Source organism: Apis cerana, linkage group LG11 (genome assembly GCF_029169275.1).
Source record: "Apis cerana isolate GH-2021 linkage group LG11, AcerK_1.0, whole genome shotgun sequence".
NCBI lineage: Eukaryota > Metazoa > Arthropoda > Insecta > Hymenoptera > Apidae > Apis > Apis cerana.
The window spans coordinates 15,051,347-15,077,639 of record NC_083862.1 but is presented as its reverse complement, the minus strand read 5'-3'; the positions used below and the strand labels follow the sequence as shown (position 1 = coordinate 15,077,639).

The following is a 26,293-nucleotide window of genomic DNA, read 5'->3' as shown; positions in this document are numbered from 1 at the left end:
TTTAAAATTCGTATGAACCAAAATAATGCGCGATATAATTAGCAATAACGAGGCGCGAAAGTACCGTACACGGTGTTACATACACAATCGCGTTCTAAAACATTCTAAAGGAAATGAGAAGGAAAGAAAAGACTAAAATTAGATTGGAATTAATTATATCTATATGTTGTATCATTTAAATAGATCGTGGATAGAAGATGAACCAACTGTCTGTTAAGAGAAGAAAAAAAGAAACAAAAAAAAAAATGGCCATTTATTCGATTAATAGAAAAAAGAAGAAAAAAATTCGAGAGATGCGTTTTATTCAGAATAGACCTTGAAATTGATTTCATTCGCAGTTTGTTTGTTCAAACGTATTATGTAAATAGGCGATGAAACAAAATTATCGTCGTATAAATATTATATACATATATATACACATTCATAAAACAAACAGATATGTATATATATATATATATATATATGTGTATATATACACATGCAGGATTTCAATCTCAAGTCATAGCGATGTTACAGAAATCAACAGGCAGTGTCTCTGTTGTTTCGCCCCCTACCTTCCTCCTCTATTCCCCAATTTCTTCCATATTCTATTATAATATATTCCATTGAATAAAAATTATTGTAATATTTGTAAAGCCGCTTCAACTTCATATGTAAAACTCGAATCATTTGATTTTTTTTTTTTTTTCAAAAATTGTAGACAGATAAAGATACGAATAGAGAATTCAATTAAAGGATCGGGATGAATTATTAGAATTTTAATTTTAAGATATGAATATAAGAGAAAGAATAAAAGAGAAAGAATATAACATAAATAATCGAGGAGTTGACAGTTATTAATAAATTTTTTTTTTAAGGCGCAAGATAATCAAGGTAACAAGAGCGATGAACGTTTTCAATTTCTTTTTCAAAAATATCGTATCATTATAAATTGCGGAAATTTGACTTGATCCCAGTAATAAAACAGACTGTACAGGAAATTCTCATGTTATGCTACGAACGTTTTGTTTCTATTTTTATCTTTTCTCGAGAAGTTTACGATTTATCGAAGCTTCTCGTTGCTCCTAGCAGTTCCTATCCCATTGCTCTACGATATACAAAAACTTTCTTCGATCTCAGCTATACTACATTGTAAATCGATTCAACGTCTTTTTTTTTGACCTTCTTTATAATGTTTTATTTTTTATTGAATATCAAAAAAAAAAAAAAAAAAAAAGAAAAAAAGAAAAATAATCACACGATCATTAGTAAAGATGACTAGTGCTAGCATCAGCACGCTTCGAATCCTTTCAATTCAACAAATGGAGGTTGGAGAATCAATAATCGAGATCATTTTCTGCGCAAGTTTCTTAGCCACGAGCACGATGAATTTCTGCTAGATCGAACGAAAGGTACACAAAGAAGCAGGAAAACGTCACAACTGGAAAAGAAAAAAATGAAAAAATTATCGGATTATCGGATAAGATTACGAGGAAAGTTGAACTAGTCTTCTTTATCGTCGATAAAAAAAACTGTTCGACCAGTTTTCACGAATAATAATCAATATATAAGAAATACCTACGGACACGATTACATGTATACTTTCCGAAGGAAATTCATGCGAACATTCGAATGAAAATTCCAAAGGAAAGGACTAGTTGCGCGTCTCTAATCCTTTCTCTCTCTTCCGCGAGAAACTCGAACGAAGGTGGAAATTGATGGAGGGACGAATATGTTTGAATCGATAGTGCCGGTTGAAGTCGACGACGGGACGAGTGTTTCGCGTCCGTGTTTTGAGGCCATTGCTAGCGAAGGGTGGCCAGAAGAGGAAGAAGGGGGCAGCGGAGAAATAGAGAGGGCGACGTTAAGGGCGGGGGAGGCGGGGGTGGGTGTCGTGTACGCGCATGTTTCTTCTCCGCGAAACGGATCGATGCTGGAAATAGCTCGACCCGCAGGAGAGTACGAGGTGAGTCGGCTTCGCTTTCGGCAGGGCCTTTGCAGCTCTTCACCGCTCGCCGTTTCCTGTTTCACGAATCGTAGGGGGAAACGTAACTCCACACAGAGTCTCCACAATCTCTCCTCGTATTCGCGAGCTTCCCTTCAACGGTTACCGATCGATCCGCCGGTTTCCTCATCGACCTCGTTCTTCCTCTTCCCCCGGACAGTTTCCATCCGACTCTCTCATTTTCTATATTCTTCTTGACGCACAGTCATCTCAATTTCAACCCCAATTTCTTCCTTTCTTTTTTCTATTTCTTTTTTTCTTTTACCGGTGCTTTCTTCGAGTGTGTGCCTTCGACGATTCATCCAAGTGAATAAAAAGAGAGATAGAGAGAATCTCGATCGCGGGATGACTCGAAAAAAATGTGCGTCGTACCGATGTGGCTGACGAGGCTGGAATCGTAAGTACAAATAGAGTAGAGCTGCCAAGATACGGCTTTTTTTTTAAGATTACATTAGATAGCGGTTCGCGAACACCAGTGCAAAACGTGGTCGCAACGATACGTGGTCACCTATACGCTTTCATCGTTGCCTCCTGATTGATCCGTCTCGGAAACTACACTTCACTCGCTCTCGTAATAATCCTATCCTTTTCAACTACGTACGAGCAGCGAATCGAGGCTCTACGTCTCTTAGCTCGTTTTCTCTTCGTTCAAGATTTATTTTTCCTTACAGTTTTTCCAATTGGACGTTAAGCAAATCTTCCTACAATCTTGAACGTTCCGTCGCACCTGTAATATGTCTGCATTATTATCTAGAATCGATTGAACTATGTCAATAGTTAAGTATATATGTCATAGTGTTAGAAGTAGCAATGTATAGAGAAGGAAAATCGTCTTACGAAACTCGAAGCATTTTGTCTGTAAACTAATATATTTTATAGTGTTGGATGGATAGCGGCTTCGTGCGTAGGTATAGCTGACGCAGCAATGATCGTTGCTAAGACGATAATGAAACTGCTCATTGAGAACTTGGCTTGGTCGATACACACCTAGCTTTCTAGCCTTGGAACGTCTTTAAATATACATATATATATGTACATATATAAGCGGCCTGTTTCGTTATCCTGACAATTTGTTCGACGGTTCCTTTTCGTTCCTCTTAAAGGAATTCTCCGTTTCAGGCTGGAGTTTCAACGCTCTGAAAATGGAAATACGATTCGGCATCGAACGATTCAAAGCTAGGTTGTTGTAAGAAGTGAAAAGCTGGTCGAGTGTTACAGGATGTTTCAGAAAGTTGAAATTTGAGTTGAAACATAACGGTGCTCGTTGAAATAAGCACGATAAACAATATCAGTTTTTAATTTAAGAATCTTCTTCGAGAAATCTTTTACAAAAAGTTTTTATGATTTTACGGATTTAGATTTGTCAACACCAATTTTCTGAAACATCCTGTACAGCATTATTTGTACCGGTATTACGCGTGCGCCTTCAGAGAGACACTATGGACAAGTGTTCGGGATATTGGAGCAACGCTCTTCGCCGAAACTTTCTCAATTACGTCACGAGCAAAGCTAGAGCCACGTTCGATTGTTTTCCAATATGGTCCAATATTCTTGGCCGCATCGTCGATTTTCTCTGTGCTATGCTAAATAGAATTCTCGATTTGATCTCGTTCAGAATTTCTATTCTTCTGTGTTTTCCTCTTTTCTTTTTTTCTTTTTAAGTAACTATCTTTTTCTATCTTCGCTTGGAATATTTTTGTACAGCGTAGAGTATCGTTGTTTAGAGCACGTACAAGCGTTGGAGCAGGGCGCTACTGGATTTCATATGGGGTTTGGATGTTCTAAATATAAATCGACATGCACGTAATTTTTCTTCTCTATCGAGTTACGTGACCTCTCTTCGCTATAAATTTTTTTCCTTAAATTTTTCAATTTGGCAGATCGTTCTACAATTGAAGTTTCTGAAAAGAAAAAATGAAAAAAATTAATAATTCAATAATCTACTTTCTTAAAATTAAAGAAGCGTTCTTTTTTTACGTAAACAAATCGATGATACCTGTTTGCAGGTTGGCAATCGATCGATAACAAATGTCAATTCCTGTGCAAAGGTACGAATCATACGGGTCGATAATCTCTATTTACCTGGTGACGCGATTCAAGTTAAATTTAATTATCTGGAAAGTAGGAAAGATAGGAATATGACTTATCGTGTCAGATATATCGCCATCCATATGTTCCTGCGTTCTATCTTCTTCGAAAATTAAAATATATTAAAAATATATTCGTTAAAAGAAACTCTCGTTATCCGTTTTATCTTTCGACGTTTCATCGAGCCGAGAAAAGAATGCTTTTCTTCGTGAAATCGCAGAAATAGAACGTAGTGACGTATATATAGGTTAGATCGTCGAGGACTCGATCGATTTCTCGCCCATTATCGATTACAGTTTCCTAGCGTTACGGTTACGAGTGTACCGGTGACGATATCGATTTTAGATGGAGGGAATTGCGATAGTCGTCGAGTTTGTTAGCACGCCAATCACGATACGACTATCCTGCGATAAATCTGAAGCACGTGCTCTGTCCTGTTCCTTCAATTATCGACGAAAATTTCTATTTCGTATTTGTTACTCTGTCGATTTCATCGTTTATTTCGTTGATCCATTTCTTTAATTTAAAGATTATTTATTTCAACTAATTATTCGAACAGCTGTTTCTATCTCTTCGTAATCCAACTATATCGATAAACGATATTGTTTGTTGTCCCAGAGGTTTGTATAGGTTTCCATCAGGTTGGTATTAATTAAATTCTCCATTCGTAGCCGATTAACTCGTTAAATTATGCCTGTTATAGAACTTTAAGCTTCTTATCAACGATACGGCTAACGACATATAGTCGAAAAGAAACGCTTGTACGTTGCACAACTTTTTTAACAAATTTGATTTTTCAACGAAATAAACCGCGCATAAAATTCATCTTCGTATATATATATATACATATATGTATATCCTTTGCACGTCCATCTGCAAAAAAAAGCGAAACATCGACTTACATATCTTTCTCTCTATACTTTTCGATATTATAAAAAAAAAAAAAAAAAACGAAACGTTTCGACCGGTAAAGTTAGATGGTCCGTCCTGGTATATCGAATCCTGACCTACAAACCGTCGAGCCAAATTGATGAAATATTAGATAAGAAAGAAAATAGAGTGTTGTTATTTTCTCATTGATTCGCAGCGGTATCGCGGAAGGCCAATAGGAAGGGCAAACTGGTCACGGGTACGTTACTGCGATCGATCGAGTTATTCTGGCAACGATCCCGTAACGCATACACACAACCATCTAAAGCGAATATTACAGTATCGCGAAAAGAAGTTCCAGATCACGATCCTATTGCCTATTGCGTGAAACGAAACGATCCGCGACGTTTCTCAACGTTCGAGCCGCGATTATCGTTGATTGGTCGAAACTGTTCGAGGAGCGATTCTCTCGCATCGAGATATATCGACTCTCAGAGATATGGCGAGGCGCGTGTTCAATGGCGCGTGTTTCGCGGCGTGCGCTCGTTAAAAAAAGGATCGGACGAATTTAGCACGGCGGTTATAAAGAGCGACCGACTAAGAAAAGATCGGTAGTGTGCAACAAGTATTCGAGAATTCGAGCATGACAGTGTCGTGGATGGTGTTGTTTCGTTCGCGGGTGTATCCATGTTATCGCACGTATCCTGCTCGAACGTAACACCCTTCGCGCCTGCGAATTACTTTCCACCGTACGTAGAAGAAACCTGCATTAACCACTTACCGTTACTTAACTCGTAGCAACTGTTCGACAACGATAATTGAAATTAGTGAAGTATCAAGCAGAATAGAAGCGAATAGAGCGATGCTTTCTCTCTAACCGCTAACGACGCTACAGTTATATCCTTATCTCGTACGAACAAACGCTTATATCTGGCAACAATGTAACACTTGTACGACGACTGTGAGCGCGCGCTTTCGCGAAGGAAAGAGGGAAAAGAAGAGAGCGCGATTGTCGTAACATAATATAATCGTTAAATTCGACACGTGTTTCTTCGACGAGAATTGAACTAACGCGAGAAACGATTGATTTCAGAAGCCTCGCTTGTTCCACGGTAGGTCTTAGAGGATGCACAAGCTAGCCAAGGGCCTGAAGAAGAAGAAAAAGCAGAAGAAGGGCAAGAAGGGAGCGGAGGAGGACGAGTTCGACCCGGAGGAGCTCGAGCGTTATAGGCGCGAGCGGGCGGAGGCCCAGCAGAAAGCCGAGGATTCCGGCGAACAGGCCAGCAACGCTTCCTCCGACGAGTGGAAGAAGTTCGAGGCGTTGACCGCCGGCGTCGACTCGATCCTCAAGAAGACCCAGGGCGACCTCGACCGGATCAAATCGACCTCGTTCTTCCAACGGAAGCCCCCCCTAGACGAGGAGCGGAAGAAGGAGGGCCAAGAGGGGGAGGAGGCGGACAAAGATCAAGAGGACCATCCCCCCGGAAAGAAGAAGTCCTCCTCCTCGAAGAAGTGGGTGGGCTTCGACGAGGAGGGGAATCCTATCGAGGGGGAACCCCCCGATTTCGGGGCCAAGAAGGAGGAGAGGCCGCTGGTGAACGAGGACGGTTTCGTAGACGTGCCGGATGACGACGAGGATGGCCGCGAGGACTCGGCCGACGAGGACATCTTCGACACCGCTTACGTCGACGTCCTCCAGAATATCGACGTCCAACTAGCTTACATACCGGACAGCCCCGTCGAGGAGGAGGCCGGGGACGACCCGTTCGACACGACGAACGCCGACAAAGTCCTTAAAACGGTCGACAAGAAGGGGAACAAATTGGTCAGCCTAGGGAACGCGGTCGAGGTGCTCTCGGGCAGGATCGATTACGTGAGCTCGTGCAAGATCTCGAAGGGCAGACGACCCAGGCTCCAGCAGGACCTGCTGTTGGACGACTTCGACGAGGACGTCGCGAGAGCGGCGGCGGTGGACGCCGGTGAGCCGCTCGTCGCGGAACCCGTCCAAGCGGAGAGGACTCTGCTCGACGACGACAACGACCTCCCCCCCGTAGACGTACCCATAGATCTCGCCAAACTCCCCCCCACCGTGCTCCCGAGCCCAGCCGTCGGGGAGGGTAAATCGGAGGCGGCCCTCGACATCTCCGAGTTCGAGGTGTTGAAGGAGAAGACGATCTTGGAGGAGATACCCGACTTGGACGACGCCGAGTTCGAATTGAACGGCTGCGCGGCCCCCGATGAGCAGCCGCCGCGCCTCGAGGAGGCGGAGGACCCGTTCGGCGCCAAGGAGCCGGAGATCGTGAGCTATCAGTCCGAGATAATCGAGGCGAGCTTCGAGGCGGCCACCTTCGTCGACGAGGAGGACCCGTTCGACACGACCTTCGCCGACAACATCCTACCCGGCAAGACGGAATTGAAGTTCATCGAGAGGGAGTTGGACGAGCTGCCCGTGTCCGAGGTCACCATATCGCTCACCGACCCGGCCGGGTTGAACCGGGACTACGAGACAGGTTTGTTGAAGGAGGTCGGGAGCGACAGGAGGGATCTCTTGGGCGGGTCGGCGACCGACTTGACCCAGCTCGCGGACGAGCCCATCGCGCCCCTCGAGGACATCTCGAGCTACGTGGACCCGTTCGACACATCGTCCGTGAAAGAGATACCGCCCGGTAAGACGGAGTTGAAGTTCCTCGAGAAGGAGTTGCTCGGCGAGAGGCGAGAGGAGAGCCCCCTGGACGACGAGGACTTCGACCCGAGGAGGGAGGAGGAGCGACAGCTTCCCTTTGGAACCGTCGATTTTCGAGGAGAGGGAGCGCAGGAGGAGAGGCGCGAGGAGGAGGAGGGGAGGGGGGAGGAGGTCGGGATCGTGGATCGAAGATCGTCGCGGCCCGAGGTGCTCGAGTTGGGTGTGCCGAGAGCGGTGGCGTTCGAGCTGCCCACACCGTCCAAACGGCCCGATCTGCTCGCGACCACCGAGGAGGAGAAAGCGCTGCCCTCGAAGCCGCTCACTCCCTACTACACGCAAAAATCGATCGAGGATTACCTGCCTGGGGAGGAGGAACAAGAGGGGGAGGCGGCCGATGTCGATCCGTTCGACACGAGTTTCGTAGCCAAGGTAGCGCCGGGCAAGACCGAGCTCAAGTTGATCGAGTCGGAGTTGTTGAGGCAACAGGATCACCCGACGAGGCTGCCTCACAGCTTGAGCGACCACGAGTTCGATCCGCGTGCCGAGGGAGGAGCTGTCAGGAGGCAGAGCGATTTCACGATAAGGCCGAACGATCTCAGGTTAAATGAGTTGCAAAGTTCCGTGTTGAAAAAGTTCGAGGAGGTGAATAAGAGAGGAGGGGGATTGGCGGAGAAGAGGCAAGAGAGTCTGTTGGACGAGAGGATCGAGGTGGACGCGAAGCCTCTCACGCCCAGGATCGAGACGAGGAGGACCATCGAGGAGGACGAGGAGATCTCCTACCAGGATCCATTCGACACCTCGATCGCGACGAATATACTCCCCGGCAAGGCGGAGCTGAAGATCCTCGAGACCGAGTTGGAACAGATCCCTGCCGAGATACCCGTCGCTCGCCCCGTCCCGATCGCGCTCACGGCTGTGATCAACGCAACGGTCGTTCCGGAAGTCGATCCCGATTTCGACCCAAGAGCCGAGGAGAGGAGGGATTTCTTGTGCATCGACGACCCCCAAGATCCCGGCGCGAAGGTGTTGACCCCTTTGCAGAACGAGAGCTTCCCTCCGGGGGAGGACGTGGATCCGTTCGACACGAGTTTCGCAAGTCTGGGGCCGGGCAAGACCGAGCTCAAGCTGCTCGAGTCCGAATTAATGGAGAAATAAGAGACTCGTATATCACAATATATCAATAATCTCCTCTTTACCTTCTTCTTTCTCTTCTTTCGCTCCCTTTGAACCACCTTTAAACGACGCTTCCGTTTCATCCTCACCACGGAACTCGACCACGCTCGATCCAACATGGATTCGAAAGGAGGGAACCCTTTCTTGATGGACGACTACGACGGGATCGAGTCGAACGACAACATGGCGGGCCAGGCGTCCAATCCGTTCCTCCAAGATTTCGGCGACGCTTCGGGGACATCTGGCGGCGGGGAGAATCCGTTCCTGAATTTCGGCGGAGACCAATCGTATCACCAATCGTCGGCAATCACCGTCGACTCGACGAATCCGTTCGCCTCGTTCGCCACGGACAGCAGCGCGCCCAGCACCGGCTTCGAGGCGGCGACCACCGACGCCACCACGGCCAACATTTTCTCGACCGAGGCGAAAAACATATTCGTGACGAGCGGCGACGAGCCGAATCTGTTCGACGCGCCGCTCTCCTCCCATTCGTCGGAGGAGTTCTTCGGCCAGACGGCGCCACCACCGTCCCCGGCTACCGTGCAGCAACCGGCCCAGCAGCCGAAGAACGCGAGAGCGGCGCCATCTAGGCCCCCTCCCCCCAGGCCGCAACCTCCTGCACCTCCCAAAAACACCAAAGACTTGATCCTGTCCGTGACCGGCGCGATGGACGCCACTTCGAATCATCTTCTGGATCGACTACAAGTTCGTATATATACACGCGATATAACGTACGTACACGAATCTCTAATTCCACTCAATCTTGATCTCATCCTCACAGGCAACCAGAACGCCCAGCCCAACTTTGATGCACTCTCCGTCTCCGACACCGGAACACAGTTTCGCAGATTTCTTGGACGTCGACTCGAACGTTCCCGACTTGATGTCCGACGACAACAGCAAGGCGGTCGAGCCACCGAAGAATCGGGACATATTGGATCTGTTCGACGCGCCCAACACGGACACCACGACTACCACCATATTCTCCTCTTCTACGATCACGGAGGACACGACCAGTTCGGGAACCGGCGTGACGCTGATCAGCGCCACGACCCAGGACAACCCGTTCGTCGGTATCACGGAGCAGCAGGCGTCCCCTGTTCAGCAGGCGGACGAGTTTCAAGAGACAGCGTCCGTGGCAAGCGAGAAGAGACTCTCGGTCTCGTCGACGACGGGCGCCGTGGGAAGCGACACGGAGAGGGCCGGTGTCGACGCGGACCTCGCCGCGGACGCGTTGCAGTCGTCGAGCGAATTGTTCTCGACCACCGAACAATCGTCCACGTCCGTGACCGAGTCCACGTTCTTCTCCGTCGCGGACACGACTCCTCCCGTGGTCGCGCCATTTTCCACGCCCATGCGAACGTCCGCCGCGCAGTCTCTGTTCACGACCTCGGAGATCAGCTCCGCTCAGCCCAGCGGGCCTTTCGCTTCCGACTTGCTCGGCGACTTTGGTGAGCCTACCGATACCGCGAGGTCGACCAGCCCGACCCCCGGCGCCGAATTCCCTAGCAGCGAGGCGTACAAGCCCGAGGAACAGTTGGACAATCTGGCAGCTGGCAAAACGGCAGAGAGCGGCGGGGATGCTTTCGATATTTTTGCCTCCAAGTTTGACAAGGCTGCGGAACAGGAAACCAACGCGGGCGATCCTTTCCTGGACGCTTTCGGCGGTGGGCCCACCGCCATGGACACGTCCAGCGATGGTAAACCAACTTTTTGTTATTTATCAATCTTATTTATCATCCTCGAAGAGCAAAGATTACGTATTACTTTATACTAGTTTGGGGCGACTCCTCGGCAACGGGGTCGGAGACGGCAGTGACAGGATTCGGGGAGAGCGACGGGTTCGATTCGTTCTTGAGCATGACCGCACCTCCACCAGAACCGAGCGTAAAGAGAACCGAGTCTGTAGATTCGGACGCGGGGCCGGATTTCAGCGTGTTCATCAAGTAAGAATTATTATTTTAAATTTTGTCTCGCGTGTAAATTGTACGCTTGTGCATTGTATCTTCGTTGTTCCTGTTCAAAAGACCGAAAGAAGGTGATCAATCTGGAACCGAAGGTGGAGCTGCTGTCCCTGTACTGGCACCACCGCCGAAGAGCCCTCAAAATACCGCCTACGTCGATACCTCGCCACGTTTCAACCCCTTCGACAAATCTGGATCCGCGCAAGACGCCATTCCTGTCACGGAAACTGTTCAACCTGAAATCACTAGGACGGATTCTCAGGTACTGTATTCATTATTTATGGTAGAGGATTTATTTTGAAATGAACGTTACGTTTTCACCTCTATCCCAATTCCAGGAAACTCCTCCGACACCTCTGTTCGACGAAGACGTTAGCCAACCTCTGGAAGACTTCCCGAGGGTAACGTACACTGGTGACGGTTGGGAAATGCATCTACGCCAGCCTAACAAGAAAAAGATAACCGGTCAACGATTCTGGAAGAAAATTTTCGTCAAGTTGGTCTATCAAGGCGACAATCCTGTGCTTCAATTGTTCAACAGCAGGGAGGATAAGGATCCCTTCCAAGAATTGCCCCTGGTCCCTTCTTACTCGGTCTCTGATATCGGAGCGCAACAGTTTGATCAGTATGGAAAAATATTTACGGTGAAGTTGCAATACATTTTCTACAAGGAACGACCCGGAGTACGGCCTGGTCAGGTAACCAAAGCGGAAAGATTAACGAATAAGCTCAGTCAATTTGCCGCGTACGCCATTCAGGGTGATTATCAGGGGGTTAAGGAATTTGGAAGCGACTTGAAGAAACTTGGTCTTCCTGTGGAACACGCGCCACAGGTATGACGACGTTTCTGCGTTGTAAGATATAAAATTCTTCTCCGAAATTGATGAATTCCTTTTTTTTTCATATAGATTTCCGAGCTGTTCAAACTTGGTTCCCAATGCTACGAGGACATGAAACAGTTCTCCTGCGCGATCGAAGAAGCTCTGTTCAGATTACCCGCTCATCGAGATCGAGCGCTTAATTATAAGACGGAGGATGTGCAGATAACAGTCGTAGATGAACTATACGTGGAACAGAACGCGCAAGGTCAGGTTGAGAAACAGATAGCTCGTGTTCGATTGTTCTTCTTGGGCTTTCTTTCCGGTAAATAGGACCAGATTGCTTTGTCAATTTCTTGGAATACATTTTATCGTATCGTATAGATTATCATTGAAATTGAAATTTTCTAATTCACAATTTTGATTATATCAGGAATGCCCGATGTAGAGTTGGGAATAAACGACATGTGGCGTCAGGGAAAAGAGGTAGTAGGTAGACACGATATAATTCCAGTGGTGACCGAGGAATGGATCCGGCTTGAAAACGTCGAATTCCACTCTTGCGTTCAGCAGGACGAGTATGAAAAATCTAGAATCATAAAGTACGTATCTTAATGTATTTATCCAGTCTTAATTAATCTTTTTACAAGATAATACATATTTTCACAAATGATAACTACAACGATACTAACGAAAGACTGCATTGCGTCTCTAACACGTGACTAACACTTTTGAAGGTTCAAGCCACCAGATGCATGTTATATCGAACTTATGAGATTTCGAGTAAGGCCTCCTAAAAACAGAGAGCTTCCTCTTCAACTTAAAGCTGTAATGTGCATTACCGGTAATAAGGTAATGTCACTTTTCATTCACAAAAAAAAAAAAAAAAAGAAAAAAACATACATGTTCCAACTATATAAAAATCCAACTTCATTGCACTTGTATTCTACCGAATCAATATCCGCTTTTGCTTTGACGATAGTGTCACGGCCTCGCTCCGATATTCACACGCTCTGACCCTGTTCTTTATTTTAATTAATAGGTAGAATTGAGAGCCGATATTCTCGTGCCGGGTTTCGCGTCGAGAAAACTGGGCCAAGTACCTTGCGAAGACGTGATGGTCCGTTTCCCGATCCCAGAGTGTTGGATATATTTGTTCAGGGTGGAAAAACACTTCAGATACGGATCTGTAAAATCAGCCCATAGAAGAACGGGAAAGATCAAGGGTATCGAAAGATTTCTGGGCGCGGTCGATAACCTAGAACCTCAGCTGATGGAGGTAACGTCGGGACAAGCGAAGTATGAGCATCAACATCGTGCCATTGTGTGGAGAATGCCCAGATTACCGAAAGAAGGCCAAGGTACGAGCATTATTTTAAATCTTTAAAATATTTTTAAACTTATTCTCGAACGTTTTGTAACGTCATCGATAATATATATTCTCAGGAGCGTACACGACTCACCAGTTGATATGTAGAATGGCCCTAACCTCTTACGATCAGATCCCTGAGAATTTGGCCGAATACTGTTACGTAGAATTTACTATGCCTGCAACCCAAGTATCTCACACGACGGCAAGGAGCGTTAGCTTTCAGAATCACGACAGTGATAATCCACCGGAGAAGTATGTTAAGAATTTGTCGCGACACGAGTACAGGTATGGATCTTGCGATGATACCTTAAGCACGCGTCATCTGCAAAGAGACAAGGGATTTTTACAATTTTTTATTTGTCGATCAGAGTTGGAATCGAGCACACGCAAGGCGAAGGGCCAGGAGCATACGTATCAGCGACTTACACGAGAAAAATTCCTGAAACAACGCCTGAAACGCAAGGCGAAGCGTCGGACGCTGGCGCGGAATCTGACTCGGATTCTTCCGATTAATTTCAAGTCGGTGGTAACCACGTAAGGTAACCTGTAACACGTACGAAATTTAAGAAGAATTACTTGTTAATGATAATAAGATGTATACAGAAAGCAGAACGATGCCTGTGACTGGGCGCGTGGCGTTTTACGAGTCGCAGCGTAAATCGAATGGATAATTTCTACGCGATCAAGCGCAACACGTTATAGGGTTAATCGCGTGTAACCCTATAAGATAGGAAACGAAGATATATAAGTATTGATAGTTCCGAACGCACATCAGTATTAAACAGTCAACAGTTAAATCGTTCGTGTTGGTGTTCACTTCAAGTTTTTTTGGATGGCTACGACCCGCGAAACGCCTGGCGTCACTGCGTGTTCATGTAACGCATAGCAGTTAAATGAAATGTACGTATGAAATGAAGTAATTTGTAAGGGAGGACAATACCGATTTTACGTTCAGTTTAGCTTGCTAAGTAGTAATACACACTCGCGGTGAAGAGCTTTGCCTTGCTCAAGTTGCGCGTTTCAAAGACGAATCAACGATTTTTAAAATTCAGTAATCACTCACTTGTTACGCATTATATTGCATTACATTGTTTAATTCTATTCTATTTTTGTCAAATAAGAATTGCTTGTGTATAAATATTTGTTCATTTTATATTAATTATATTATTTTCTGTCGAATTAAATCATCAAGTGTATTTAAAATGTTTAATTCGTTTAAGGACTGTCGTATCAACACGATGATCAGAGGACAATAGTTGTTAATTAAGAAAGTCGTTATAATTCGGAGAAACGTGCAGCGCATATCTTATCGTTTAAGCTTGCAGATGATCTATATCAAATGTTATCTAGTCGTTTCCAAAAAATGTAGTTTATCCAGAATAATCGTCGGTTATTAGAAATGTAAGTAAATAATAATAATGAAATAGGTATCGAGAATTTTGCCAGGCAAAGAGCGAACATATAATTTGTATAAATTATTAATGCGAGCATGGGAGACTGCAATTAATCTAGTTTTTAATATTTTGTTCTTGTGCGAGATTAAAGGTGCAAGAATATGTTCAAACGCTTTGCGATATATTATAACGTGTCATAGATATAAGTTTTCGTTTCATTTTCTTTTATTTAAAAAAAAAAAAAAAATATGACCGTTGACATTAACGGTGGCTAATCGAAATATGTATCCCGCGTAAGGTTAGGTGAAAAGAATCTATTTATCTATAGATAAGAAATGGTGCGAGATCTTATTAATAATAACTTTACTTACTTAAGGAAAATAAAAATCTAGTCACGTAAGTTTCCGTTGAGATTTTTTCAATTTTTCGTTAGAAATTTTTCATCCTGCAAAGGAGATCAGAAGAGTCTATTCTAGTCCTTAGCTTGTAAGAAACTCGTATGACATGTCAGGTGTTGATTCACTAGTCATACGTTATGCTAAGTCTATTTAGGTTAGCAATTAACCGATAATGCTAATCGATTTAATGACGTATAGAAATGTCAATCGACATGCCAAGTAAGATATAAACAGTTAGAGCTATTAATTAATACCGTCAGTTATAGATTGTCACTCTGATCCGTGTCAATGCGAATATAAATATCTTCGTTAAATTATTTTCCTGTATCCAATGAAGCACATCGGACAATACTGCTTAACTGTGCCAGCCAATACATCCCATAAGATGAAAACATTACATGTAATGTATTAATTCACAAGACTGCATTGCGTTCTTTGAAACAGTGCAAAGCTTTTCCACTTGCGGCGTGACGGTCTGTTTGCGTTGGTACATTAAATGGATCCTGAGAGGATTTTTTTCGCGAAAAATTCGACTCGGGACATGACGTTTCCAGCTCGTGATCTCAACTGTGTGTAATATTGCACATTTGTGCAATATCCAAGATGGCGTTTGTGTATCTAAAGGGAAAGATTTATTTAAACACGATGCATGTATAGATATCTTAGAAAAGATATTTAAATTAGAGGTTATGTGTGTGATATTGGCAAGTCTATCGATGTTTGACAAGTATGACTGAAAACGAACGAATGGATGAGAGCAAGAGAAAGCATTGAATTTTTCATCCCTGCAAAGAGGTCTTAACTTAAATTTTGGACATAATAATAACTAAATCATTTTATTTTCTTTATATTTATTAATTTATTTGTTAAAAAAAAAATATTCAATTTTATATTCTATTTTATTATATTAAATCGAAAGCTTTTTGTAAAAAATAATTCATCAATCGTAATTATGATTAATATATATATTCGAAGAATATCTGAGTTCACGTCAAAGCAATAATTATTAAAGAATTTTAAAAACGCTGTGAATCCTGTTGTTGATCCAGAACATATTAATGCGTCGATAAAGTAGACCTCTATTGAATCTATACGACCTCCATTTGTTGCTGCTACGAAAAATATCACGTCAAATTTATTCGTTTACGTACATATAATTATTAAACTATGTAGGTATTAGATATAATCATGTTAACTTGAACCTGTAATGATTAATTGTAAAGAAAAAAAATTAGTAGTGTCGTTGTTGTTCTTACAATTAATATTAAAACGAACAAACATAAAAGAAAATGTTCTGTACAGGTAAAGAGTCTGTAAAGATACAGTTAATTGAATCGTATTAAGATCAATACTAAATATCATTTAGAAAAAACGTCCGTTGTGGTAAGAAACGATCAATGAAGGAACAAAAACCCCTTAAAATGTATTTTTGCCTCTTCGCAGCATTTTCAGCTATCATAACAGGTTGATCGATAATTTTGTCTATGGAAATTTTTATTAAATGTTAAAAGGTAAATTTTTTACAAGACGTGTTAAGAATTAACGAACTAATTTTTCGATATATTTTAGTTAAAGTAATAATTGTTATTTGACAACAAAATTTAAGTACTTTAACCTCTTTATCAAGTGCAATAACCTAATAAATGTCAACGAAAATCAGTAATGAAAACGATGTTGATGATTTAAAAAAAATAACGCATTTTAAATATGTTAGAAAAAATATGTTTTAGTTCTTCATTGATATTTATAAATATGCAATTTAATTAATATTTTAGATTTTCTTAATGCTTAGTGTAAACATGTGCACGAAATTTGATCTCGAAAAGCACGTAAGACGAGTAGAAAAATATATTTCGTTTCGATTATTACAAATAATTTCTAACGGCATCGACTATAGAAAGAAAAAGATTAAGAGTGTCAAAACATTCCCAAAGATATCGAAATAGAGTACCTCTAATCTACGATCTGTAATTTATAAATATATAAATATACATATATAAATATATAATACAGAAACACATGTATGTAATGTCGTAATGTGTAATTATACGTGTATGTATGATCTGTAATTGTGATTGAATAGTAATTAATTATGATGTATGACAAACAACTTCAACAGATAAAAAAAGACGATCAAAGAAAGTAAACTGCTCTTTGATACATGTATTATAATTTCGCAAACAAGGAACGAGAAAATGACAATTTTCGAAGAAATAGAGGCAAGTGTAATACTGTTAGCTAATGGTATTATTGATAAATTCTATGTATCAATAAATAATATAACATTGTTTAAAGGATGAAATTGGGTTAATGATAAATCAATTATTTGAAAAACATCACAAGATTTTAATTAATTATTATCAAACAAAATTACATTAATAATAATATTATTTCATACTTTTTTCTTTTAGCTTGGTAAATTTATAAATTTTTGTATCAGAATTTTGCTATTATTCCTTCATTGAATTTTATTCCAAATTTAGATATATCTTATATTTCGCATAATGAAATAAAGAATATTTATGGTGTTTTCATGATTTTCTGATTTGATGGTAAGTTTTATGTCAATTATATATATATATTATATTTCTACATTATCGATGTATTATAAATTCGCGTTTTACAATTAATTTATATAAAATTTTTTTTCCGTTGCATTAATTAATGCCTTTTTTCCTTATAATAAAATTCTTAATATTTATTATTTAATTAAAAATATATTTTTATACGGTTTTAAATGAAATGATAATAAGAACAATTACATTGCATTACATATAATTATAATGATAATAATACAATTAATAATGAACATAATTTTATGTTAAAAATCTTATTTAAATTAGTTATATCTATTAAATATTTTTGATTTAATATTATTGAATAATATTTTATTTTAATTCTACAGTGTAATATATCGCAATACGATACTGTCCGCAATGCTATTTTCCAATTGGTTAAACATGTAAGACCACGTGACGCTTGCGGAGAAACGCGCTTGCGTAGTATGGTGAGCGTTGTGCGGGAAGAGTGGATCAAGCTCCCGCCACCTCTACCTCTCGTAACTAGTAGTGTGGCTCAGCTGTTTCTGTTTACTAAACAAAGGAGCCAGAAATCAGTTCAACGGTGGACGGCGAGCGGGGCACGTTCGTGTGTCCGTTAGCGACACCACTTCTTTTTCTAACCCTTTTAGACCAACCAACAAACCGATCTCGCTTCATGATCGCAGGCAAAAATCGCGAGTGCTTCTAACCAGGATATTTCTCAAGCCTCGTCGATTGTTAACCACCGGATACCGGAGCGATATCGGAGGTCCAAAGCACGCAGTGAGACGAGGAAACAGTGAGTAATACCTGTATTATCTCTTGTAAAATAAAAAATAATAATGTATCTGTCATTCAGTGGCAAGATGATCCTTGACCCGATTCTTTCGTGATATTCTTGTACAACGTCTTCATTCCGTTCTCATTCATTCTTTCCAAACTTGTGCTCGATCGATCCACCTAGCATCCCATGTAAAACGAATTTTTTTCTTTCCTTTATATCACTAGCTAGAGATTCTAGCGAATTTTATGGTTGAAATTCGAGCATAAAGCTCTAATTATAAGATTTGAAGTATCGTACGTTGTGAGACACAATTATTTGACATGTGAGGATATGATTCGGAAAAGTAAAAACACGTAATGATTGTTTGTTTCAAGATAATCCGTTTTCTTCGAAAATTCTGAAGATGATTGGATTACGATATAATCGTATAATGGATGACATTTTACTGCGCGTTGTATATCTTACATAATCATTATCAGCTGTATGCGCGCGTCAATCTACGTTTCTAAATGCTTTTGACAGCTGTTAATATTATATTTTCATTATAGTCATCATTTTCTTGAACTATTTTTTTAGTTACTTTTCTTACGATTATTGTTCTAAATTTAACTTTCGAAATTTGTTAAGGTTTTCATGATACGTTAGGAAGTTGACTGATTTATCGACAGTAGCAAAGGTTCATTGGTCGTAAATTATAGATGTCGTTTAGAAATATATAATATTCGCAAATATGAATAAACAGACTTAAGTTGAAAGAAACAAATCAAAAATTTGATAAATGTGGTTTTTATTAATATTTTAGTATATATTTTCAACAGGCATTAAAATTGGATGATAATAGAGCGTGAAAGAAACTTAAATAGAGAGGCACTAATTGTGAGAATTGCGTCGTTCCTTGTCTTCTAACCTCAAGGACAATGCAATTGAAAGGAACAGTACTTTAACACGTTTGTTCAGACATAAGGAAACGCGAAATATATGCACATTAAACGACAACGTTTCGTTTTGTGCAATTAATTTTTTGACGTCAAATTCAAATGATTCGTAATCATCTCTAAAAAACAAAAATATTTGAAATGGTTAAAAATTTTTTATTGTTATCTTATGAGATCGATGAATCGTGATAAATTGATGATAACATATCGTTCTTATCCTCTCCATTTATTAATTCAATAAAAATATAATTCAAAAATTTCAGTATAGAGAAATTCTATCGGCTATTTTACATACATTGTACGTTTGTAGAAGACGTAGATTATGTAAACGAAGACCAAATCGACTCCACAAATATCACACACTTCTATAACACGTTTACGATTGTAATATATGCATTTCGATGCTGAAAATAGTCTCATAAATAAATGATTAGAAAGCAACGTGCTTAGTTACATTTTATTTATTAAGCTTTTAAAGAATCAATTTTTTAATCTATTCTTAACTAGTGAGAAGTGCTCGTAGCAGAGTTATATATACTGTACGTATATGAAGAAGTATATTTTATATTTATATTTAACACATTTCAAAATAGGAAGTAATTAGTGTGCTCATTCACGTTAATATAAACGTTAGAAATGATTTTGTTTCATCATCGTTTCTTATCATCGATGAATGTTCTAAAATAACATATTTTTTTCATTACAAAGAAAGTGATTTCTCCAAATAGATGAATAATCATTTTTTCCTTTTTTCCATTAGGATTCATTTGGTAAAATATATTTTGTGCGTAAAATTGATTTTCAAAACAGATTTCACAGAAAATAAAAATGAAAAAAGCAATTATAAAAGAAATAGAGTTTCAGGGAAAGTAAGATTCCGCGTATCACAGAAACGATCGATCGATGTGAAATGATTCGACTATAGAAATAAAGAGAGGCTGCTGGTGTGTTCACATTAAATCGTTGATCCGTATCGTACTAGCGACCAGCATTACTGAACCGTCGCCGACAGTTCCGAAGGGAGAGGCCCTAGTACCGATGAGTATGTGCACATATTCCTATGTGCATATAATAAACGATGCTCAATGTATCTCTTGTCGGTTTTCACACACATATCAATAATTGCCATGCATCGATGCGAGACGTGCTCTTAAAAGCCGAGAAATGAACAAAGAATAGGTACATTGCGCGCGCAGAGTTTCCCAATTTCGTCACCCATTACCGTGTCACGTTTTCAACCTGTTAGAGTAGAGTGTGAAAAAATATTTATGAATCTACTCGATATTTTTTTTCTATTTCGTTTTAAAAAGAATGAAAAAGTTCTTCGTTATTATTTTTCTAATTAATCAAATAATTTGAGTTATTGAATAGTTAATTATTTGGTTAATAAAAAAAAATGCACATGAAATAAATGTAACGGAATAGAGAAAAGGTTAGGAAACATGTATTCTCTTATATCGTGTGTGGACGTTAGAGAGATAGATCTACTACGCGTGTATCGTAAATATGTAGAGGTGTATCGTTGTAAATGCGTGGTTGATATATCTATACACGTGCATAATGCTCGAGTCGTGAACAGAACGAACGGCAACCTTGGGCAACCGAGTAATATTCCAAGAGGCGGGAGAGCATTTGCGCAGTATATACAAGCCACCAGCGAACTTTCGTCGATATTTCCTTTTATCAGTTTCCCGTTAATCTTCGAAAAAAGAATAGATCTCGATTATCGATTTTTTCGATAGTTTCTTGAATCGAACAGAACACAATCTTTTCTCTTCATTACGATAAAAAGTTGTAGATATATTCTGCTTAAAAATATTTGTTTCGCCTTTGGTTAGAAAGTGACGTTTATCAGTTTTTATTATTCCCTACTACTACTTTGAACGAAGATAATTATAAGAAAATTATGGTAGAAATGGATTCGAGAGAACCTTTTTTAGATTTTTCTGCTTCGTAATAACTTTCTAATTGTACATTTTTAAATCACACGAGAGAAACGATAATTATTGAAATTACGTATATGTCAATAATTCCGTAACAATATCAGAATATAACGAAGAGCAATACGTATTTTGATACGTAATGATTCGATCATCCTTGAAATATCGATATATCTCGAAACTAATCGCTCGCTGTAAGACACGCGCGAAACAGCTTTCCGACTGACCCAGTACTCGGCAGCTTCTGCTTGACATTTCGTAACCGTCATTGGTAGCTTATATTTAGCTGTGCATTACCACGTGCGGAGCGAGATATAAATTCGTCTAATATCGTTGAACTACCACCAGAACTTGAAGAATCATCAGCTGTTCAAGCCACTTGCACGCTAACTTGATTTTAACCTGTTAACTCTTCAAGTATATTTTACAATATACAATCGAATTCAAATTATATATTTTGAAATTTTTAAAATAGATTTATAATTTTCGTATTTGCCACATCAAAATAATAACGTTATGATAAACGTGTTAATTATAAAATTTTAGAATAAAAAATTTCAGATATCGCGAAGCTATTATTCTTGTCTGATTTAATGATTTTTCAGTTAAATTAATTTCCGCAATGAACAATCGTTGCGGTTGGTAATATTAATTTTATGAGTGCGAATAGTTGGTAAGTAAAATCATCGGTAAAAGAGAAAGTCGCATTTAGCATTGTTACCCTGCTCCGATGTTAAACTAGTTAACAAACCATAATTGCAACTGTATATGATGCAATCCAATGCATTGTATAACTTGGTTCGTACGTTATCTACTAATTCAATGTATGAATATTATTAGTAAGATTTTAATAAAAATACACTTTTTTAAAATTTTTCTTAACAATTCGATATGTAATATTTTCAGATTTCATTTGGACAAATGAATCGGTCTTTATCTATGCCCCCAAACTTTTTACTCCAAAAGGAATCACCGTGAAGTAACTTTCGTGTTCCCAAAACTATCCAGTGACTATCCACCGACCTGTTGTTCCAATTCCAGTACCAGAAATGGCAACTCAAATCCTAATTCCCACAATTCGCTTTTAATATTCGCTCGAACGCTTTGTAACCATTGGCTCGATATCAAGATACTGGAAACTTATAAATTTAACGGTAAATAATTTTTAAATTCAATTTTTAATTTTAATTTTAATTCGTAATCTAAATTCTCGTTGTAATAACATTTTTGATCGATTAAAAAAAAAAAAAAAGAAAGATCCAATTATAGATGCGATATATTGCAGAAATAAGTACTTGAAACAACCTCTGCTCGCTGCTCTCTACGTCAATTAACCCTCGCAACGTAACGCAACTAAAATATCCTATCGACGTGGACCAAAGATATAAAATCAGCCTCGAGTATCCTCAACTGCTTTATCTCTTGTTATTTATATCGCTCTCTACGTAATACCGCTGGATTAATTGCCATTATATCCAGCACGCACCGTCCCATTCACGTCGAGTTATCAAATCAAGCCAATCTGCCAGAGGAATCGGTTAACACACTTTGGCGTGTTCGAGAGGTGTTTAAAAGTGATCGAATCGGTTTGAAAGCGGTTCGAGCACTTCGCTAGTAAATCCGTCTAGCGTGCTACAACGGTGCATCGAGCTGCTTCTAGTGGGCTTCGGCCAGACCCGTCCGGAGAAAGTTAATTTCGCATGGCCGTTGAACCGATATCGCGATTACGTAGGGGAAGCCGGGGACTATAATGCAACAACGACTATTATGCCGGTCCACTGCTGTGCGTCGAGCGGATCGCGCGGACCTTTGTCTCTCCATCGCTCTGTCCACCGATTTTCCACGGGGATGAAACTGTTGCGTCCCTCTTGCCGTACGGCAAGCTGTACGGATATATAGACGGGAGAAGACGGCTAGTTTTTCTCGTCGAGTCGAGAGAGCAACGTAACAAGATAAATTCGCCGTTAGAAAGGCGATCGCGGAGCGACATATATGTACACAGAGACGAATCAATGGTTAAAAAGTTTCGTGTAAATGGAAACGACACGAGTTGGCCTGCCTCCAAGCTCGAGCCTCGTGGACGCGTTTTTTCTTTCGACCGACGGCTGGCACGTCGGATCTCCGCCAAATTGACGTAACGTTTCCCCTCCCCACTCTCCTCTTCCCCTCCCCTCCCTCGCCGCCGTCGCGATATTCCGTAATCGTCCTCGTCGCAGTTCGTTGCACTCGTACTCGTACTTTTAGTTTTTCTTTCTCTACTCGAATTTTTTTTCGAGTAGAAACTGCCGCATTCCGCTCCCAGTTCCTCTTTGTCCTCGTTATCTTCTATCCTTCCATCCCGTGATGTGACATCAACGCCAGAAGAATATTGAATATATATATATATATATATATATAGATATATATATATATATATATATATATATATATATATAGATGATGGTTCAAAGACAAACGTCAATTCGAGTAATTTATAAGAGCGATATAATTTTAACGCGTTCGGTGAAAGTCGAACGCGTTCAATCCGACTATTCGTTCCGTTGTGAAACGATAGTTTCTTCAAACGTTCGGCGCATGCGTGTAGAGCGTACACCATGAGATAATTTCTAGCTTTATTTTTCTTGTACCTTTCGAACTATCGGTGTTTCTACACACGTCGATTCGCATTCGAGAGGTTCGACGGAAAGGAGAATTATCTTTGGAACGATCTTTTGTCCAAAGAGGTGGGAATAAAACAGGAGAATCGCGTGGGTGAAGCTCGTTCATCGTTTTCCAGCAACAACAAGGGAACCAGTACCGGTTTTCCTATGCGCAAAAAGACAATATACACGACCTTAACGGATATGGTCAGACCAGATAGCCCGACCTCGAGGATCCGTTCGATCCACGGGTTTTTTCCTTGTCTCAGCTGCTCTTGTCCTTCCTCTCTTCCTTTTTCTCGTTCTTCCTTTTCTGGATAACAAAAGCCGTCTCCTGCATCTCGTGAAACTTTTCTTTGTCTCTCTTCTCTCTCGCTGCACTTATACCGATCACGATGCCAATCGATATTAGAATATACGATGTAGAATTTTTAAAGGACGACGGGTTAAAGAAAATATAAAAGAATGGAGTTAGTATCAACACGTATGTCCTTTTTTATAATAATACCAATTATAAAAATACATCGAAAGGAAGGGCGATCATTTAAACTGGTGATCGGTTTCAGAATGCAGTAAACATGCCGTCATTGTTAGAGGCGCTGGAGCTTAAGTACGGCAGTTCAACGACCGACTGCTCCCTCACGGACGAGGAGACCGAGTCGAGCTCGCCGAAGGCCGCCCTCTCGGTCAGCATCTTCATCCCGAAGAAGTCGCCCCGGCACACCGTGCCGGCGTTGCTCGTGCTGCAGGACTGCGACATCGAGTCGGCCGGGAACGACGCGGAGAAACTGAGCAAGAAATGCAGGAACGTGGAGGAGCTCGACCTCGCGCAAAACAAACTGTCCCAATGGACCGAGGTGTTCGGTATTCTGCAGCACATGCCCAAGATCAAATTCGTGAATCTTAGCTTCAATTGTCTGGCCGAGGTTCTCGAGATCAAGCACGGGAGCTACGACATGTTGAAGAATCTCGTGTTGAACGGAACCAGGGTGACCTGGTCCACGGTCCAGGGGTTGATCCGTCTACTTCGTAATCTGGAGGAGCTTCATCTCTCGTTGAACGAGTACAAGACGGTCGACCTGGACTATCAATTACCCGAGAATAAGAACGTGTCCGTGAAAAAGCTCCACTTCACCGGGAACCCCGTCGAGGTGTGGAACGAAATTTCGAAACTTGGCTACGTATTCCCCAATCTCGAGAGCCTTGTGCTAGCCGAGTGCCCGATAAGGTCGTTGGCTCTCGTTGACAATAGAAACTCGAACGAGGAGCCGTGCTCGAAGAAGGGGGCGGAGAATCTGAGCGAGGACAACGAGAATATGAACAGTCTGAGGGAGGAGGAGGAGGAGGAGGAGGGGGGCACATCGATGGTGGACGAGAAGGGGAACAGGATATTCAGCGAGGGAAAATTGAATTACGACAGATCAGAGTCGGAATCGGAATCGAGTGGCACGACCATCAGGTCGTCTCACGATCCTTTCAGAAAGCTAAGGTTTCTGAACGTGAACGGCACCCTGTTGTCCACGTGGGACGATGTCGAGCGGCTTGCCAGGTTTCCAGCGCTTAAATCACTGAGGATTCAGGGCTGCCCTCTTTTCGAGGTAAATGTTTGCTCCGTCGAAAATTTAGAATAACGTAGCATCTCCTAGCTCATCGAAATCGATGAGTCGATCGGTTAAAATAACCGAGCGAAGGAGAAAATAGAAATGGAAGACGATAAGGAGCGAGCCAAGATGGTAAAAATCGTAGGATAGCTTTCTATCTAGTGCGCGCCACTGTGCGCTACTACTAGAGTCAACACATTGGCACGGGATCAAGCGGATCAGTTTACTCGTTGTCGCGTCTTTCAGAAAATAAATTTTAACGTTCCGTTAAAATAATTCTTAAATAAAAATTAACAGGTAAGAGGTCGCATCAAGTCGATCGAAGGTAATTCAAAGAAAAGAAAAGAAAAGAAAAAGAATTATAAAGTCTAATTATTACGTGGTAATTTCGATGGACGGGACGGGAAAGAAAAGGAGGGAGTAAAGTTTAATTGGCCAATTTCAGAGTCCTCGAGAATACACGGAGCACGAGAGGCGGCAACTGTTAATCGCCAGACTTCCGAATGTCGAGACATTGAACGGCGGCGGTGTGATATCCTCCCAGGAGCGCGAGGATGCCGAAAGGGCCTTCATTCGATATTACATGGACAAACCAGAAGCGGACAGGCCGGAAAGGTCGAAGTTGTTTTGGTCACGATCTTTGTTTGCGCTTTGTTTACATTCTCGCTTCCCACTTCTCCACTTCTATCCCCTCCTCCCACCATATACGTATCATATTTCCCCCGCTTTGTCGTTCGAATGTCGCTAATGATCCGTCTTGCGAGTTCAGTTCCCGTTTCCATTTCGGTCCTTGCTTCGATCGTTTCTATTCTAGTACACGAACTGGCTACCCATAAAGTTATTCTAGTTTCACGGTCATAGTCATCCACAACCAGTGGAACAAACACCTCTTTTCTTGACCCTGTTGCCCATCATTGTTTTCAGGTACTCCGAGCTGGTGGCTATTCACGGAAAACTGGATCCTCTGGTACACGTCGACCTGACACCTGAGAAGAGGGTCAAGGTCACATTCACTTACGGAGACCTAGTCGAGGTAAATTTACGATTCGAATTTAATTAACGTCCATTTAATTAAATTCAAAGATTATATTGGCTGTCCGTGACATATAT

The 26,293-nt window shown here is 41.4% G+C and overlaps 2 protein-coding genes and 1 long non-coding RNA gene across 5 annotated transcripts in view; 2 read left to right on the top strand and 1 right to left on the bottom strand.

Moving 5' to 3' along the window:
- Positions 1-727: 727 nt before the first annotated feature.
- On the bottom strand, positions 728-21,167 carry LOC107995804 (uncharacterized). Its single transcript, XR_001765655.3, has 12 exons — positions 19,299-21,167; positions 13,379-19,122; positions 12,484-13,274; positions 12,273-12,373; positions 11,084-12,169; positions 8,822-10,998; positions 3,981-4,945; positions 3,392-3,885; positions 2,822-3,120; positions 2,435-2,711; positions 1,562-2,373; positions 728-1,420 (listed from the first exon to the last, which is right to left on the bottom strand). It is a non-coding gene; the product is annotated as an uncharacterized LOC107995804 (long non-coding RNA).
- Positions 8,916-17,046, top strand: LOC107995739 (protein stoned-B). 2 transcript variants are annotated; one of them, XM_017053394.3, is made up of 11 exons: positions 8,916-9,503; positions 9,580-10,498; positions 10,576-10,744; positions 10,826-11,024; positions 11,101-11,595; positions 11,671-11,905; positions 12,014-12,182; positions 12,318-12,432; positions 12,623-12,941; positions 13,027-13,237; positions 13,321-17,046. In XM_017053394.3, exons 1-11 carry the CDS (start codon positions 8,916-8,918, stop codon positions 13,463-13,465), a joined length of 3,564 nt encoding a protein of 1,187 aa, XP_016908883.2. In that variant the 3' UTR covers positions 13,466-17,046. The 2 variants fall into 2 exon arrangements, with proteins under 2 accessions (XP_016908883.2, XP_061938386.1); XM_062082402.1 differs by having other exon boundaries at positions 13,027-17,046.
- Positions 17,859-26,293, top strand: part of LOC107995901 (tubulin-specific chaperone cofactor E-like protein) — an 11,364-nt gene continuing 2,929 nt past the window's right edge. The window contains exons 1-5 of one of the 2 annotated variants that reach the window (XM_028665770.2): positions 19,457-19,542; positions 21,850-24,066; positions 24,149-25,180; positions 25,629-25,798; positions 26,108-26,216. In XM_028665770.2, coding sequence (XP_028521571.1) covers positions 24,161-25,180; positions 25,629-25,798; positions 26,108-26,216 — 1,299 coding nt within the window. In that variant the 5' untranslated portion in view covers positions 19,457-19,542; positions 21,850-24,066; positions 24,149-24,160. Of the gene's footprint in view, positions 18,084-19,456; positions 19,543-21,849; positions 24,067-24,148; positions 25,181-25,628; positions 25,799-26,107; positions 26,217-26,293 lie in introns of those variants that run through there. The other variant, XM_017053638.3, reaches the window with a different exon arrangement.

Coding starts and splice junctions, on each gene's coding strand:
- LOC107995739 (XM_062082402.1), top strand. CDS start 8,916: ATGGATTCGAAAGGAGGGAACCCTTTCTTGATGGACGACTACGACGGG. Junction 11,596..11,670: donor CTGTGGAACACGCGCCACAG/GTATGACGACGT, acceptor TTTTTCATATAG/ATTTCCGAGCTGTTCAAACT. Junction 12,183..12,317: donor GAAAAATCTAGAATCATAAA/GTACGTATCTTA, acceptor ACACTTTTGAAG/GTTCAAGCCACCAGATGCAT.